This window comes from Scaptodrosophila lebanonensis, unplaced genomic scaffold (assembly GCF_003285725.1).
Source record: "Scaptodrosophila lebanonensis strain 11010-0011.00,11010-0021.00 unplaced genomic scaffold, SlebRS2 tig00001412-arrow-pilon, whole genome shotgun sequence".
NCBI lineage: Eukaryota > Metazoa > Arthropoda > Insecta > Diptera > Drosophilidae > Scaptodrosophila > Scaptodrosophila lebanonensis.
In genome coordinates this window covers 5332578-5350364 of record NW_022060739.1, presented here as the reverse complement: position 1 = coordinate 5350364, position 17787 = coordinate 5332578, and the positions used below count along the sequence as shown (strand labels likewise).

The 17787-nt window shown below is 36.7% G+C and overlaps 5 protein-coding genes across 5 annotated transcripts; 2 read left to right on the top strand and 3 right to left on the bottom strand.

Annotated features, from left to right (window-relative positions):
• The first annotated feature begins 897 nt into the window (after positions 1-897).
• LOC115631755 (Golgi-associated plant pathogenesis-related protein 1) lies at positions 898-1678 on the top strand. Its single transcript, XM_030528592.1, has 3 exons — positions 898-1159; positions 1217-1443; positions 1499-1678. The coding sequence occupies exons 1-3, from the start codon at positions 965-967 to the stop codon at positions 1587-1589; spliced, it is 513 nt and encodes a 170-aa protein (XP_030384452.1). The 5' UTR covers positions 898-964; the 3' UTR covers positions 1590-1678.
• Positions 1616-2962, bottom strand: LOC115631754 (Golgi-associated plant pathogenesis-related protein 1). Its single transcript, XM_030528591.1, has 3 exons — positions 2724-2962; positions 2030-2256; positions 1616-1978 (listed from the first exon to the last, which is right to left on the bottom strand). The coding sequence occupies exons 1-3, from the start codon at positions 2937-2939 to the stop codon at positions 1726-1728; spliced, it is 696 nt and encodes a 231-aa protein (XP_030384451.1). The 5' UTR covers positions 2940-2962; the 3' UTR covers positions 1616-1725.
• A 4822-nt stretch (positions 2963-7784) lies between these two features.
• Positions 7785-8641, bottom strand: LOC115631285 (trypsin iota-like). The gene has a single exon (XM_030527998.1). It carries the CDS (start codon positions 8636-8638, stop codon positions 7862-7864), a length of 777 nt encoding a protein of 258 aa, XP_030383858.1. The 5' UTR covers positions 8639-8641; the 3' UTR covers positions 7785-7861.
• Positions 8642-9546: 905 nt separating this feature from the next.
• LOC115632051 (trypsin delta/gamma-like protein CG30031) lies at positions 9547-10332 on the bottom strand. The gene has a single exon (XM_030529024.1). It carries the CDS (start codon positions 10322-10324, stop codon positions 9566-9568), a length of 759 nt encoding a protein of 252 aa, XP_030384884.1. The 5' UTR covers positions 10325-10332; the 3' UTR covers positions 9547-9565.
• Positions 10333-11704: 1372 nt separating this feature from the next.
• On the top strand, positions 11705-12525 carry LOC115631074 (trypsin alpha-like). The gene has a single exon (XM_030527720.1). It carries the CDS (start codon positions 11722-11724, stop codon positions 12472-12474), a length of 753 nt encoding a protein of 250 aa, XP_030383580.1. The 5' UTR covers positions 11705-11721; the 3' UTR covers positions 12475-12525.
• The last annotated feature ends 5262 nt before the right edge of the window (positions 12526-17787 follow it).

Below are 17787 nucleotides of genomic sequence, written 5' to 3'. Positions count from 1 at the left end.
ACTACTAAGTACTCGTATTTTAATTTCTGAGTGCAGTTTTCCAATTTTAAAGATACTGGCGTTAACCTCTATTTCAGAATTTTTAATATTGTACAAAAGATTCTTAAGATTAAGGCAAGTTTTGTTTATGGATAGCTTTAAACTATTACCACACTACAAAAATAATTTCAAATGCTTTAAAAATGTCTCCCATCCAAAATGTTTAGGAATTTAAATACATTTTTGTTTGGGACACTGTTAATAAAAGGAATTTTCTTCTTATTTATTGTTGTAGTCGTACAATATATTAAAAGTAACAAAATGAGAGCAGCTTATGCATGGGATTAGACCAACAAAAAATGTTTTTCTGCTCTAAAATGGAAATTTAAATTTGTTTAATTATGTTTAAAAACTCTAAATTTGTGTAGCAACTTGTTTGTATCCGGAAACATTAAGATAAAAAGCATTTTAAATTGTATTTGTATTATAAGCCACTTATATTAAACAGATGCAAATAATGAGCCCTTGCTGAGCAAGATTCGTTTTTGAATATATAGACACTGATAGCAAAACGGTTTCTGAATATAAAAGGTGAATTTTGTATATAGTATATCTAAAATAGCAAAAGGAATTGTACAGCATATTCAAAAGGGTGCACACTCCCAGCAAAGGGCGCAACCTGTTCAATTGCTGAGAAAAAAAAAAACTTGCGAAAAGTTACAAAGAAAGTTGCCGCCAACACAATTTGCAAGTGCCCGGCAAAGTTTTTAATATGATACATAATTTCAAGCAGTTGGCTATCTGCATAACTTCTTTTCTTTGCAAACACCTCGTCCTTTAACTAAACATGAGAGTTTATATAAAAATAGATGGCTGTGTTCTCACAAAAATGTCAGGCTTACATTGTTTGTTGTTTTTACAAAAAAGTTGTTGATTTCATTTCTGGACCTGGGGTGCCTCAAAATTCCCAGTAAGTGCCTTGCCCATGGCCAAAAAACCGGCGCCCATACCTCACACTCAACCGCGTAAACCCGGTCCCATTGGCCGTGACACGCAGGCCAATAATGACAAGTTTCTAAAGGATGTTTTTGCAGCCACCAACAAGTTCCGTGCCATGCACGGCTGTCCAGCACTAAAGATCAATGAGGGCCTCAACAAATACGCTCAAGAGTGGGCAAATGTATGGACATAATATTCCTATAATACCATTACGATTCACTATTAATCTTCTTCACAGAACCTACGCGATAGGAACGCCATGGAGCATCGTCCAAATCCCAAGTATGGGGAAAACATTTTTCTTTCGGGTGGCATGGATGTGACGGGGGATTTGCCGGTGGAAATGTGGTATCGAGAAATTCATAGCTACAACTTTGAAAAGGGCGAGTTCTCGCCAACTTCAGGACATTTCACACAACTGATTTGGAAGTCATGCAAGGAAATGGGTTCGGGAGTGGCGCGCAAGTTCGTAGCTATGCTTCATATATGTAGAAATGATTTCGACTCTTAATTCTTACAGAGACGACAGAACATGGGTGGTTTGCAATTATGATCCTCCCGGCAACGTTGTGGGACTTTTCAAACAGAATGTGCCCAAAAAGTTGAAATGAAACTGCCGCCCATAATACAAGTAAACTAACTTTTAAGCAGTTTATTCAATAATTAAAGAAGCATTAGATAGCCGGTCCAGAAATCATAATAAACATTGTATTACTTTTGGGGGAAAACTATGGCCATCTTTTGAATTCACGCGGCTCCTATGAAGGAGCGTCTACGTTGGCAAGGCGCCTTCATGTATTCATAGCAGCGTGCTCTCGGCAGCTTGGCCTCCAGTTCCACCAACTTCTTGTATAGTGACTTGGCGTGTCGATGTCGTTTCTTTTCATCTTCAGATTCCGAATCCGATAGCATTAGCTTACGAGGCAATACATTATTCTTATAGAGGCCGCGTACGTTGCCGGGTGGATTGAAGTAACAAACAATCCATATACGCTTCTCACTGTGTAGGAATAGGGTTATAATTACTGGCGATGGAAAATCGGTCACTTACTTGGAGGCAACGCCAACGCCCAGGTATTGTGTTGCCCACCAAACCAGTTGGGTGAAATGACCGGTGTATAGATCGAAGCCGGGCTTCAGGAAGTTGTATTCATATTTTTCTTGATACCATAACTTGATCATGCGCGGCACACAAAACATGGCCTTGTGTGCGCACATAATGTTCTGGCCATAAATGGGTTTAGGACTTGTCTCCAACAAGTTTTTCTGAGCCAGATACTAAGGAATATTTTATATTGAAGTGGTACATAGATACATAGATTTGTTGAAATAAATTAATAACTTATTACATTCAATTTAAACTTTTCTGTATATATTTTAGTAATTTAGTGAGTCGTTTCGTTACGTCCTGATCACAATAAATTCAACTGAACGTAAAATAAAAAGCTATAATTGGTGTAGTTGTTGAAATAAAATTTAAATTGAAAGCTTTAAACAATTGATCATGGAAAATATGTGAACCTAAAACTATGGTAGTAGTGTGGAGGAATTAAAAACGAATAAATCATACATACTTGTATATAGAGAAGTATTAGGCATTGGGATATACTTCACTTCGGAGGTGAGGTAATAATAAACTTAATGCAAAAAATGTGCGTGGTGAATGTAATTCCTTCCCACAAATAAGTTGCATTCACTAAAGTATTCATTTCACTTAATATGCTACCATTTCACTGACTACTCACATCGGCCCAAGCCTGCGCCTGCTCCATCAGCTTTTCCTGCAGCTGCAAAGGACACGCGCAATGCATGCGCCGATATTTGTTGATCTCTTGGAGTACGGTGCTTTTTATAATATCGGGTGAAAATTGATCCGGTTCTGGCGGGCGCTTCTTTTTTAATTCTGACTGCGAGGGAATACATTTAATGCAGCTGACCAGCGATTTTTTTTCGCTTGCCATTTGCACAATAATTGCTTGTGATTTATTTAAATTTATTTATTATTTGGGAACGACGTCGACAAAATTTGGATGGCATGCTCGAAAAAATATAAGAATTATGCCAGCCATATGGCATATGGCTGGCTATGCTTAAAGCTGAAATCGTTGGCCGGTCCTTAACGTCCACCACATCCTGGTGCCGTCGACACAAATTTAATTTGACACATTTTTGCGACAATTCCCCGTCACACGTCATTAATTTTGAATTTTCGCCATAAATATAAAGTGCGGCTGCAGCCGATGCCGTAGGCGTGTCGCACATTTTGACTGACATGTGGCACAGGGTCAGGAGTGTTGCCCCCGAAGTCTCGACGGGCTGTGCGGCCAAAAGGTGTTGCAAAATATGGCCACTGGCGGTTGCCTCTCATTCTCTCGCGTCTGGCTTGTTGCGTTATTCTTGCTTTTATTTTTATTTATTTTTATTCTCGTGCGCGTTGAAATTAAAAACAGCAAATTTGCCATGAAAATTCATAGTCTACTTTTGAGCGTTGCGGGAAAAAATGGGAAATATGTGCGCCTACGGTGATTGTCGTTTCTGGTTATGATCACAATTGCTGCTGTTGCCGTTGTTATTGCTGTTATTGTTGATGTTGTTGCTGCTGGTTCTCTTCCTCTTCTAAAAAAAAAGGTAAAGCTTTATCGTTTCGCATGTTGACTTACTTTCTGGTGAGGCCTGCAGCTTTTTCGTGGCAGGTTGCCAACTTTGACGTGCTGCCAACGCAACGACACCTCCTACATATACATATCTATGAAATACATATAGATGTATGTGTTACTTGGTGGTTTGTTGGTGTGAAGCCAACAGCAACAATCACCGGTTTCGTGCAAACCAAATTTTATTGGATTAAAGACATTTTCCTGTTGCGTTTTAAAGATTTGTTTGCGGCAATTTTTTATTGCTTACCTATACGTTTATAATTTAAGTGATGTTAGAAACTTTAGAAAGACGTTCGCATCGAATTGTCATATGTAGAACAAACCTCAATCTTTAATGTTTATTTAAGGTTTAACTTGACTTTAGCATTTTATTAAATTTTTTACAAGCCATTTCTTTCTATTTCTCACACAAAAAATGCAACAATGTGTGCAACAGATATCTGTAATAAGAATGGGATGGATTTTAATATAATAGTATTATAGTACAAATATTCAAACTCTTAAAGCAGCACCTCCTCTTCCTTGGTTTAAATTCTTGCAAACGTAAGAAGAAGTTCAGGACAGAGCTCAAGAAAAAAAATATGATTGCTTATTCTTAACACGATATTTGTTTTTCTAAGTTAGTAAATATTAGTGATGTTTCCTTGGCTTGCTTATGAGAAACAAGTAGCAAAGCTCTAAGTTCAGGTTACGAATGTAAAATAAATGATAGTACTTCTATAATTAAAGGTACTCTTACTTCATAAAAAGCATTTGAAAACCAAAGACCACAAAGGGGGTTTACATACTTATAAGGGTATATAAATGACAACTTTTTATGAAATCGTTTGAGCGACATATAAGCGCTCTATTTAATTTGGAAAATTGTTACTTTAGATAGCATTTCGAAATAATTATTTTATCCAAAGAGAACTTTAAATAAATAAAAGATGAACTGCAATTAATGCAGATTTTCATAAAAAAATAGCTACGAGCTTTATATTTAATTTTGGTAGCTGTTACGAGTATTTGAACAATTTAAGTGTGTCCTTGCCTTTTGCCTTTGGCAGGCATATTGACACTGATTACCCAATGCTATGGAGACGGTTGCCATTTCTTTGTGCCACACTACACCTTGTTTAACAGTTTATTTCATCGGAGCTCCAAAAGCCAAATTGGGAGTTCAATTTAAATAACATTAACGAGACACGCTCGTCAAAGCATCTGCCCATCAGTCTGTCTGACTGCTAGCCGGCATGCATCTGTATCCTGTTTCAACGAGTTTTACAAAGTAATTAAGCGCCTTGCCTCGGCTGAGCAGGGGCAACATCAGAATCAGCAGCAGCAGCATCATCAAAGGCAGGAGCATCAACAAAATCAGCTGAATCGGCAACAGCCGTCAACGAGGTCACAACGCTAGATTGCAATGCCGACGGGCAAGGTAGGATTTACGGAATGACAGACGATGCTGCACCTGCACCTGCACTTGCAACTTGCAATGCAAATGCGTAAAAATGTGCTGCAAAGTCAGCCAACAGCAACAGCAACAACAAGGCAACAAACCGACTGACAACAACTGAGCTCTGGTGGTGCTTTCGATTGCGTGTGAATGGCGAACGTCGTTATGCATTGTAATTTACGCTTAATTTATCTGAAAACGTGAAAATGTGTGTTGCATTTTATTTCGTTTTTTTTTTCTTGCATCACCAACAATAACAGCAGCAGCTAAAACAACAACAGCACAAAAGGGGAAAACAGCTACTTACGGTAAAGTCTCATTTATTTTAATGCGTTGCTGCTGACGAAGTGCGAATGGCAACGCGGATTGTGAACACACACGTGGGGCTATACGGAAAGTTTAAACAATCGACCATAAAGTTGAAGGATTTAAGGACATTTTACGCACATTTATCGAAAATCGTTTAAATTATGCTGGATTGAGAGCAATGTTTTTGAAAACATATTCCTTGAAAAGATAGCTTAGAATAATAATGTGGGGTCTCGCATAAGGTTGGAATTGCTCAAAGAATGCAAATTAAACAGGCAGTTCTGCTTGTGTTCTCTATATCCCAATATTGTTTGCTTTATTTGAGTAAAATTTAACATAAATGGAGCTTTCTTTTATTTAAAAACAAAGCGAAATCAAGCTCACTTGTTCTTGAATTGCAACCTGAAAGACATGCTCTTTTCCAAATATCAGGAACTTACGCACTTGAACTTTTTAATCGTTTTTTTAGACACATAAGACGTTGCTGGTATTCTCACACTATTTTAAAAAATAATAAAGGTGTTGATAATTGATTGAGTTAATTTGTTTTTTCATAAAAATAATAGAACAATTGAATATGAAGAGTACGCAAAAACCCTTATAACTATTTTCAATTTGGAATCAACGATAGAAATCTACTAAATTATCCGTTTGTGTTTGCATTGTCAAATATTTGATAGCATTTATAGAATAATAGAAGGAACACTTCTCGTCGAATAAATTTCTGTTTATTTCATTTTCTACTTAATATTTTTTAGTATTTTGCGTATTTCATTTCTTGAATCGGGTATAAATTAATCTAAAATTGTTAATGGCGTCGAAAATTTACTAAAATTCCTATTTTTTTTTTGGGACTTTTGCTGTAAAATTGAGAGAAAAGTGTGAGAGCAAATTATATATTTGCTAGTTAGTATAATATATCAATTACGTGTCAAATTATTTACAAAATGGTTTTACAAATTTATTTTCTATATACATATGTAGAGAGAGAGAGAAATAAGATCGTCACTCAGAAACATCAACATCTTGATAGCAAAAACCTTTCTTGAAATAACAAGTTTCGAGTTAAATAATAACGAACTTCACAAAAAATTAAAACTATATATTACGACAACTTATCCAATAACAGAATTTCAGGATAAATGCTATTGTTTTTTCTCTGTCTACAAATAAATAGCTTATAACGAATCAGGGACATTTATGACAAAGCAGTAATCTTCCTAATATTACGAAAACTTATGCAACAAGAGACTAATTTAAGGATCAAGGCTATTGCTTTTTCTCTGTCTACAAATAAGTAGCTTATTACGAATCAGGGCCATCTATGACAAAGCAGTAATCTTCGTAATATGTATGTAATATGTACAGGAACATATTGAACATAAGCATTGTTTTTCAAAATAAGTTTCAGAAATATAGGCGCTTGTGAATATTGAAACTTTTTGAATTACCCGCGCACTGCGCATGTGTACTCGCATGTACGTTTTTATATGGACTTGTGCTATAATTTAAGGTGACGTGTACAGCAGCTGCACTTTCAACTGCAGGTCGAGCCGTTGAATGTCGAAAACAAAACCAAAAACACCGTAAAACATCGGCAATAACAATGCCAATTTTAACGCACGCTTACAACGCAGCTGACAATATGAATGCAATACAAAAAACAATGAAAGGAGAACAACAAAAAAGAACATGTATGGAGGGCCCAGCAGGACAACAGCACAACAAGAACAATGGCAACAGCAGTAGCAGCAACAACGTACATCGAAAATTACGTGTATTTATTGGGCTTACGGGGCGTATTAATAATATTCGCTCGTGGCCCCAATTGTGAACTCGTGGGCGTGCTGCGCAAATAAATTAAATTTCAATTCCAACATTTGCTTTAAAAAATTCGAGTTTTCCAGCGAAACTGATACAACGATTTCGTAATACAATGTTTTACCTTGTTTCCACCTCCATTCGCTCTATTTTTGTCTATTTTCTGTAATCGTGTGACATTTTTTCCTGTTCTCACGATAAGTGCGTTATTTGTTTCATGCTGCCCATCTGTAAACATGCAAATGTGCTGGAATGTTTTTATCGCGCCTGCATTCCGCCCATTTTCCAATATTCATATCTGTGTGCGTGTGTGTAAATTTTTGGCAATGCAGCGATATGTTTTGTGGACTATGGCCAAATTGCATTAAACTTGGTTATGCAACTGTTATGTCCAAATTATCTGATTGAAATGTTGTGATAGTTTCTTTATTGGCATGTGGGCCAAATGGGTCAAAGAGTGGTACGAAAAGGGAACTAAACGAGCTTACATATTCATCGAGTTTAAATAGAACGAATTCGTATTCGTGTGGTACGAAAAGGGAACTAACTACTTTATCGAGTTTAAATAAAAAGAGTTCGTATGGCCCATTCAAAGAGTTTGAGTAGCACGATTGGTTTATGCTTCCCGTTTTTCGAATCTATTTATTTATTTAATTTTTCATTCATAGGAAAGTCTATTGGCCGCCTGTTCAATCCAATTGCGCAGTACAGCAACATCGGCGAAAACTACATGAGTTGAGCAAAGTTCGCGACCCCAAGAGACGACACCAACAAGCTGACCATTATGTACCAGCGGGCCTCCAGAGTCGCCACTGCATGCGGTTGCTCCTTCCTCGCCAGCGCAAATCATATTATCTGTGATTAAATCGCTAAACTTTTGCTGGCAGCGCTGCTTGTTAACGATCTGTAGATCAACGCTTTGTAAAATTGCTGGTGAAATCCCAGCGGCATTCTTACCCCAACCAGTAACGCGAACATTGGCATTATCTGGCGGAGTTACTGTAGCGAGTTGAATCGGTCTGGCTGTAGCACTGAATGTTAAGTGGTTCAATAGGCGTATTACCGCAATATCATATGAATAATTTGATTTATCATATAGCTCGTGCTTTATAACGCTATGAATGCCGTACATCCTTCCACCAATTCTGTTATTTGAGGAACCAACGCGCACTTTGAAGAACATTGGAGTTATATTCAAGTATTCTACACAATGGGCCGCGGTCACAATGATGTTGCTTCTGTAGATGGAGCCACCGCAAAAGTGAATTCCTATGATTCCTAGAAGAGAGAGCTGTAGAGAGACCTGCCAGGGTGCTTCCTCAATCGTCGAATCAATGCCGCCTATAATGCGGCTTATATTCGTGTTTTTTGGCAAATGATGAGCGTCCGATAGGATAACAGCCAGGAGCAGTAGAAAGCCCTTTGAGACCAACATGTCGCTATTTTTAGGAGCACTTTAAAGACCTCTAGTAGTAGGCTCTGCTGCTTTTATAAGAAAAGTTTCCGCTTCGCCACGGTTAGCTTTCTTATCTTTGAAAAGAATGTGCATGGTACATAACATTAATAACTTGTTGTTGTCTTTCAATAATTATAAGTATGATAAAACTTTTTGCTTAAGTGGGTGTTGCAAAGTATATTTACAAAGTTTTGTTTGCACATTTTTGAGTTAATTTTGCTACTGATTCGCAAGCTATGTATATAATTTCAACACCTATATACTACTAGCAGCTTACTGTTACTGTTTCCACATTGTAACACAATTTGGAATGGATTGGAAAATGTTGCACTACTTACGTCACAAATGAAGCCATAAGACAAACCATTCAAGTGGTTTTCTTAGCTTATGATGCCGAGTTTGACAAGAAATGGTAAAAAAAAAAGAATTAAAATAAGCTTTATTTCCAAATATTGTGTTTTTGAGTTTCTAAATACATATGTTTTTGCAATAAAATATATCTTTATGATATCTAATTAAATAATTTTAATTTTCATTTTAAGAAACAATAAGATCTTCTTTAAACTTATTTGTAAACTATTTTTAATTTTAAAAAGCATGGACGGATTGGAAAATCAATAAACTATTACATTACTTTCTACTGCTATATTAGTAGAATATTAATATTTATTAGAAACTTTCATTGCCAAGAACATTTAATATTCATTTCATTTCATTTATTCACTAAAATTGGCATCATAAATTGGTGAGTAGCTATAATTAGTTAATAATAAAGAGTACAGGTTATAAAACCTTATCAACTTAAATATATATAAAGTGTGTTTTTACGGTTTAACAGTTTAATATTTAAAAAAAGCGGGGAAAAAATTAAATCAAAAACTCATGAGTAGTTTACTTATGGAACATTTAATTTATAGTATTATGTTCTGGCAAACTGAGAGCAGCAACAGCCTCTTCAATCCATGGCCTCAGAGCAACGACATTGGTATAGACACTTACGGATGAGCAGAACTTTAGTCCGAAGGAGACGACTCCAACAAGCTCACCATTAACCACCAATGGGCCACCAGAGTCGCCTTGACATGAGGTTTCTCCCTCCCGACCAGCACAGATCATATTATCTGTGATTAAATAGCCGAACTTCTCTCTGCAAACGTCATTGCTCACGATGCGGACGTCCACGTTTTGCAAAGTTATTGGCAAGGAATCATTTTCGGTGATACCCCAACCCGTTACGTTTGCAAGTTCATCGCTTTCTGGTTCTTCCTCAGCGATTTGAATCGGCCTGACTTTGTCGTTGAATGTTATGTGATCGACTAAGCTCAATACTGCTATATCGTTGGAGTATGCTGGACTATTGAATTGTTCGTGTGCAATAATTTCTTGGACACTGTATACTCGTCCACCCCTCTCTTTATTTGCGGAACCAACTCGCACTCTTACCGAATCTGCACTCACTTTGGCAACACAATGGGCTGCGGTCAGAATGATGTTGCTGTTGTAGATGACACCCCCGCAAAAATGTTGGCCTCTGTACTGCAGGGAGACTTGCCAGGGGGCCTTCTTAATCGATGTATTACTGCCACCTATGATGCGATGTGGCAAGTGGTAAGCCACCAACACGGTGGCAGTTGAGAGCAGAAAAATGCAATTGTGGAGAAACATGTCGCTCTGGAGTCCAACTGAACTAAGCAATTGACTCTAGTTTCGCTGTTTTTAAACAAAATTACTAAGCTTTTCTTTACTATCTCTAAAATTTGTAAAACCAATATACACTTTACTTATTCCAAGCTAATTATAAACGAGCACTACGATAAGAAAAATACGTCAATGGTTGTCTATTATTTTGCAGGAGTTTATGGTTTAGGATTTATGTTTCCGATAAGTATAATTTTTTTCTTAACTTTTTACTTTTGAAATTCTTAAACTAATTGAATAGCAGATATGAATATGTAAACTGAACATCTAAATGACTTGATTTATTAATAATTACATAAATTATTTGAATTTAATTGAATAGTCTAACTGAAAAGGTTATTATTTTTACTCACAAATTGTTATTACTTTAATTACCGATTAGACTAAGCTAAAATGTTTCGATTAAGGCTACATAATATACCATTAGCAATAGAAAATATAATTAAAGCACATAATCAGTCCTTGATGTTATCAAGATCATCCAAAAATAATACTGAATCTATGAATATTTTAAAGAAGCATAAACTTGTTTATGTACAATAAAAAAAAAAATAAAAATGTGTATTTAAGTAAAAACTAAGTTACACATTTTTATTTTGAAGAATAAAGAAAATGGTATCTCTTTCGAATAAACCAATAATAGTTTTATTGATTTTCGTTCTTCTTTGAAATTATTAAAATAATCTACCTATAGACATTGCACGCCGATATCGACGAACAAAAATAAATACATTGAATATATGACCATGTATCAGTATTTAAGCATCACTTGTAAATTTACATATTTACGCGTTTCGCAATTAAAAACTGATCATTATGTATCTACCAAGTAAGAGTACATAAGTTCAAGTTTGAAACTTTCCACAATTTATGATTAGTTCATTCTATATTATATACTTGTATATAGAAGTCAGTTTTATTAGCATAACTGCTTCAAGTTTAAGACAAATGAAATGTTATTAATGGGAAGTTTAAGTTGAACTATTTCATTAGCAATAACAATTATATGTTCTTGATTAAATTTGAGAAATTCTATCAAAATAATACAACGAACTTATTTAATGAACTCTCTTGGTACATATAAAGAAACCGAGGTTGGGGTGTCTGTACTTTTCATTAGCTTTGCAGAATTGACAACCCGCCTGTAATAGCTTAGGTTGTATGGCCGACGTTTTAGTTTAAAATATCAGCTCATAAATCCACCTCTCACTAAATACAAAAATATTTCCTTAGCTCAGCGCATTTAAAATGATTGAAACACAAACCAAAAGCTTAATTGCTTTTGAGTGATAACTGTGGAGAATTTTCCTATAAAAGCAGCGGAACTTAGCTAAGAACTTCAGAGTGTTACTCAAAATATTGACATGTTTACCATTAAGGGCTTTCTACTGCTCTCGGCTGTTGTCCTGTTGGACGCTCATCATTTGCCGACTAACTTGCATGTAGATAATCGCATAATAGGCGGCAATGATACGACGATTGAGGCGGCACCGTGGCAGATCTCCCTGCAGAAACAAGGCTGGCATATCTGCGGTGGTTCCATCTACAGCAAGAACATCATTGTGACCGCGGCTCATTGTGTTCAAGGAGAAAGTCCAGATGTGTTGACAGTGCGCGTTGGTGCCACAAACAACAAAAACGATGGAAAGGTTATCAGGGTTCGAAACTATATTGAACACGAGCAGCATAATCAACCAAAATTTGCAAACGATATTGCGGTAATACGCCTAGTGGACGATATAATCTTCAGTGCCTCAGCTCAACCCATTGAACTGGCCAGAAAAGCGCCGGCAGATGATGCCAGTGCTCGCGTTACTGGTTGGGGATTTACTAATGGCGGCATACTGCCAGACATTTTGCAGAGCGTGGATGTGAGGATCGTGAGCAAGCAGAGCTGCCAGCAAATTTTTGGTGGTCAAGTCACAGGTACTATGATTTGTGCTGGAAGGCCAGGAGAAACCGTGTGCAGTGGCGACTCTGGTGGCCCACTGGTGGTGAACGGTGAGCTTGTTGGCGTCGTCTCTTGGGCTGCCGGGGATTGTTCAACTGTGGGTGTTTTCGCCGATGTTGCTGACCTGCGGAATTGGATTGAAGAGAAGGCTAACAGTCTAAGCTAACTTGGAATTGGATATTGAATGAATCTATGACTTAACCAAACACTTAACAAACAAAAAAAAAAAAACAAAGCAGAAAAAAGAAAAAAAAAACGATGTACCCACACTTTTTACAGCAACTTTCAATTAAATAAACTTTCAAACAAATAATTCCAATCAATCATTTTATTTATGGCACCTTTAATTAGTGATGTAAATATGCGTCGATACATCCATGTATCGATTTTTACGTTAGCGATTATTTTCGATTTTAGCTCGATGTTTCTAGATGCGATGTTATAAAAACATCGATTTTAAAGTCGAAATATACTGATGTTTACGATTCTTAAAAATGCTTGCACAACGTATGCCCTTTGCAGACTTCGAATTAACTGAAAACTACTTTTTACCAAGCAGTATCTTTTTATACCCTGTACCCGTAGGGTAAACAGGGTATATTAGGTTTGTGCAAAGTATGTAACATACAGAAGGAAGCATCTCCGACCCCATAAAGTAAGTAAGAGAAATCGATCTATACATGTCCGTCCGTCTGTCCGTCCGTCTGGATGAACGCGAGGATCTCAGAAACTATAAAAGCTAGAATAACCAAAGTTGGCATCCAGATTCTCCTAGGTCCGAGTAAGGACGAGTTTATTTTTTTTTTTTTTAATTTTCCCCCCCTTCCCCCGCTACAGAATTTCGTCAATAGCGTCCACATTTCAAATGCTACCTAAAATTTTATTCAATTCGGTCAATTCTAAGAAAAGTTATTAGCGAAACAAATTCCCGCCAGTACAACCCCACCAAACTGCAGCAACAAGTTCGCTCTTCTTCTTCCTCTTTTTGTTGCTGCTATGGGCGCATATAACTCAGTGACGGAAGTTTACCTGGGTCCAGGGTATTACACTGTCGGGCTTGCTCGACTGTAGCGTTCTCCCTTGTTGTACTTGGGACTTCTGTGCCAGCCGAATGACTTCTTTCAGCGGCATGATGCATTTTAAATGAACGGCGTAACCGCATATTGCCAGAGCAGCTATCCAAATTGATATTCTTAAACAATTTTAATACCGATGAATGGTATGTTAACATTTAAGAACACTTTGTTATTATTCAACTTATTAAATATATGACATGTTTTTATACTCTGTACATGAAATGTACAAGAGTATATTAGGTTTGCGGGAGCTGAAAAATGTAACAGGCAGAAGGAGGCGTGGCAGACCCCACAAAGTATATATATTCTTGATCAGCATGACGAGACGAGTCGATCTAGCCCTGTCTGTCTGTCTGTCCGTCTGTCCGTCCGTATGAACACCTGGATCTCAGAGACTATAAGAGATAGAGACACCAAATTTTGCACGAAGATGCGTTATGTGTGTATTCTATACGAGTTTGTTTTATTTTTTTGATTTTCCCCCCCACTTCCCCCCTATGGGGGTTTTCCCGATTTTCCATTCGTATAATCGCCTATATCTCGGAGACTATAAGACCTAGGAACACCAAATGCCTTATGTGAATACGCAGAAAATGTATATTTTGGAATTCCCCTCCCTCCCCCCTCTACCAAGCAAATCGTAACTCCCGTAATTCTTGGAATTTCGAACTAAAATTTTGGAAATACCCCCAGTTAGTTATTATGTGTCCGTATGCCAAATTTCATTATGATAGACCGATTTAACAAGAAGTTATAGCCATAAATAAATTTGCTGATGCAGCGCTGCTGCAGCGCTGCTCAAGCGCTGCCCGCGGCTGTTGTTGATGTTGCTGTTTGGTTGACTGCGAAAATGCTTACACAGACACGAATTGATGCGCATAGGCATACATACACTCACACAGACGCAATTGCTATGTAAATGTGCAATTATACACCCTTTACGTGAGTTCGAATACCGAGAGAGGTAAAATCGATCAAATTTTTTTTTTATTTTCTTAATTTTTTTTATTTTCTATAATTATTGTAAACATATGTACAGAGTATTTCAAAGTCGGGACACCCGACTTTAGCTTTTTTACTTGTTGAATTAAAATGTTATGATTAATGTTAATTACATTACATAGGCAACTAGTTTCTTTTTATTCCCAGGTGTAGGTATAGGGTATTTGAGACTCGTAAATTAAAAGTTCAGCCCGATTGACATTACCCTTTTCTCCCTTGTTTTAAATTGAAGATTTTTAGTAAAAATCGATGCATAGTTGTAAGTTTTTTGATACATCTCTGCATCGATGTTTGTCATGGTGATTTTCGTTTCCGATGTATAACATCGATGTTCACTTCGGACTTACATCACTACCTTTAATGCATCGATTTGATGAAAGCTCAGTTTATGGTTGCTTTTACTTTGTCGCTACCTTAGCACCTGAAGAAGTTATATAATTACGATGTATCTCTCACTTGCTGTGAAATTGTTGGCCACTTAGCCTAATTATGTTGCCAATGCTGTGACTCTTTTGTCAGACAAGTAGGCCATAAATATTGTCAATTGACCTCACGTTTAGTTGCGAAACGAAAGCCGTTACGTACACAGTGCCGTGCATAATCATTGCATAAATCTTCATCTGCACAAAATTGAGGAGAGGACGAAGGCGGAAGGAGGAAATGACAGCAACCAAAGGAATAGAAGGACGAAAGCGGAAGAGAAGTGTGTGTGTGCGATCGCATTACGCCCACAAAAGCGACGGCATTATTTAAAATCACAAAACCCTTCAAATTGCATTTTAATAGAATTTATTGCAGCGAACGATTCGTTTGTGCGAAAATAAATTTCCACAACAGATCAGCGAGCGACAAGAGCGGCGCTGCTGGAAAGGATAACAGGCGTAGCAGTGGCAGTCGGGGGCCGGGGGTCGGGGCAAATAATTGCGCGCGACTGCAACACTTGACTTTCATGTTGAAGCAATATAATGCCATTCTGAAGGAGTTATGTTGATATGCAAAAGAGGATGCCCCGCGTACTGCCAAACAGCGGGCGGTCGCTCGGTGGATGGGGCAGCAACTGTTGGTCGACACAAGCAAGCAGAAGATAACAATGCTTGGGTTGCTTGGCTGGCTCAGTGCAGCGAAGCGTATCAATTCCGCTATTTCACAATTCAAAGTACAAATCCGTTGCCAGAACGAGCAACAGCCAAGCTGGATATGAAGGAAAAGCCATGTAGAAAAGCAAAGCTGGAGCAGAGAGCAGAGAAAGCAGCAGCAGCAGTTCAACTGCCAGCTCTAACTGGCTATGGAAACGTTGGCCATGAAGATGCTGCAGTTCTCGCAAAAATTATTACTTGGCTACGGTCCAAAATGTTTAAATTACAATTTGCAAAATATATTTACCGCTGCCTCTTGCCGCCGCCTGTCCCTTCCCCAACTGGGAAACATTCCCAAAGCCCAGGAAGCCATTTAGCGGCGTTACTTCTTCCAGGACGTAATAATTTGCATCAGAATCAACACTGAAAGGGTTGTAGGAGGTCTAATAAGCTTGGCTCTCCCTATTTTGTTTGCATGGTTGGCGGGCTAATGTGGCGTACGCGTTATAATTACAGCACTTTCCCTGAGGCGAAAGCGTTTAGTAAAAATCCTTAAGGGTTTGTTTTTATTTGTTGGCATACACAATCAAATAAAAGTGAAATATATTGAAAATTTAAATCAAGTAGTAAGCCTTTAACCTATGCGAACCAAGACTAAGACTTCTTACTAATACTTAGGCGAATCAAGACTAAGACTTCTTCTACTACTACTAATACTTAGATGTATGCTATTTCAAATGCCTAAAAGTAGCAGCTGAATTCTGGACTCATTATTTCAATTTCAATTTATTAACATTTCTTAAAAACATTATGAATTTACAAGTGAGGTAAATATATTTTAATGTTGAGAGTATAGACAGCTAAGCCTTTTATTTTCTACTTAATTAAACAAAATGGAGAAATAAAAAATGTTAACAACAATCGGCAGTGTAAAGCGGAAAAAATATACAAAAAAACCCCATAAACTACTCATTATTAAGATTCAGAAATTTCTCTTTTAGTAATGGAAAAAAAATTCAAGAAAATTCGAATTAAAACTCCTTTAATCTACTACAAATTTTGTTTCATAAATATGTTTTGTGGTCTCTTTGGGTAATTTTGTTGGCTTTTGCATGCGTGGATTATCTTTTAATAGCATTTCAATTCATTTTTTCCAAAAATTATCTACGAATTTGAATAATTCTGCAGAAAACTTTACAAAATAGCTAATGTAAGCAGGAAACTTCTTAAAGCATTTTGAATAAAATATAATTTTAAAAATGTTAAGAATTATTACATTCGATATGGAAAGTATTTTACATGTCTCTTAAAATTATGTAGTTATTAAGTTATAAACTTTAAGGATTTTTAACTGATTAATTACATTTTTTTGATTTTAATTATAATGAAAACGTTTTTATAATGCAAGTTCAAACAAGATACTTATTTTCCAGCATATTTCCTAACTATTTAGCTATGGCCGCATTGAAAAGAATTATTATGTAAGTACTATATGTATTATGTAAGCAATTTGTAAAATTTGATAAATTTGTGTTTAAAATCAACGCAGACTTAACTGTACTGAGCAGATATATTTTTAAATAAAAACTTTCCTACAGCTTTTTAGCTTATTTTTCGTTGAATGACGTGCAGCTAAACAACTCATTTCTTTTGGGGCTGGCGCTAAAAGAAAATTACATTTTAAATTTTACGAGTTAAAGTTTGTTTTACCCTCGACATTTTTTTCGAACTTTGCAAATTCAATTTATGTAAATTATGTGTTTCTCTCTAACTTGATGTTTTAAAGGCAAGTTTTTTAAGCCGATAGCTCTAATTGGCTCATCAACTTTTTTACACCAAATGTGTTAGAGAACGTAACTTTAAATAGGTTAGAACTAAGCGTCGAATAAATATTTAACAAATAAAATCAACGGTTTGTTTTCTGGTCAAATTTTGCACAGCGTGTAAAACAATTTTCGTGCCACAAAACTACCATAACGTACTGCACTTGTTTTTTTTGTTGTTTTATAACAATTAAACAATTGAATACCGTCATGTGCAACCAAAACACAGAAACCGCAAAGTTATTCTCCAACCAAAGCGCGAAATTGCATATAATTAATGCCAAATTAAATTCTGTGTTAAATGTAGAAACAAAATAGTGGAAGACCCATCAGCAGCAATGAACGGAGCGTGTAAGTGGGGAAGTGGAGCGACAACCTGCAGTTAGTGGATACAAAAAAGGACCAGGAAGGAACCGCGCACAATTTAGCACAATTGTGTGGTCACTCGCTTGCCTTTTTTTTCTTTTGCTATACCGGTGTACTCGTAGGATGAAAGGGTAGA

Coding starts and splice junctions, on each gene's coding strand:
- LOC115631755 (XM_030528592.1), top strand. CDS start 965: ATGGCCAAAAAACCGGCGCCCATACCTCACACTCAACCGCGTAAACCC. Junction 1,160..1,216: donor ACGCTCAAGAGTGGGCAAAT/GTATGGACATAA, acceptor TCTTCTTCACAG/AACCTACGCGATAGGAACGC. Junction 1,444..1,498: donor GGTTCGGGAGTGGCGCGCAA/GTTCGTAGCTAT, acceptor TAATTCTTACAG/AGACGACAGAACATGGGTGG.
- LOC115631754 (XM_030528591.1), bottom strand. CDS start 2,939: ATGGCAAGCGAAAAAAAATCGCTGGTCAGCTGCATTAAATGTATTCCC. Junction 2,257..2,723: donor AGGCGCAGGCTTGGGCCGAT/GTGAGTAGTCAG, acceptor AATATTCCTTAG/TATCTGGCTCAGAAAAACTT. Junction 1,979..2,029: donor GGCGTTGGCGTTGCCTCCAA/GTAAGTGACCGA, acceptor ATTCCTACACAG/TGAGAAGCGTATATGGATTG.
- LOC115631285 (XM_030527998.1), bottom strand. CDS start 8,638: ATGTTGGTCTCAAAGGGCTTTCTACTGCTCCTGGCTGTTATCCTATCG.
- LOC115632051 (XM_030529024.1), bottom strand. CDS start 10,324: ATGTTTCTCCACAATTGCATTTTTCTGCTCTCAACTGCCACCGTGTTG.
- LOC115631074 (XM_030527720.1), top strand. CDS start 11,722: ATGTTTACCATTAAGGGCTTTCTACTGCTCTCGGCTGTTGTCCTGTTG.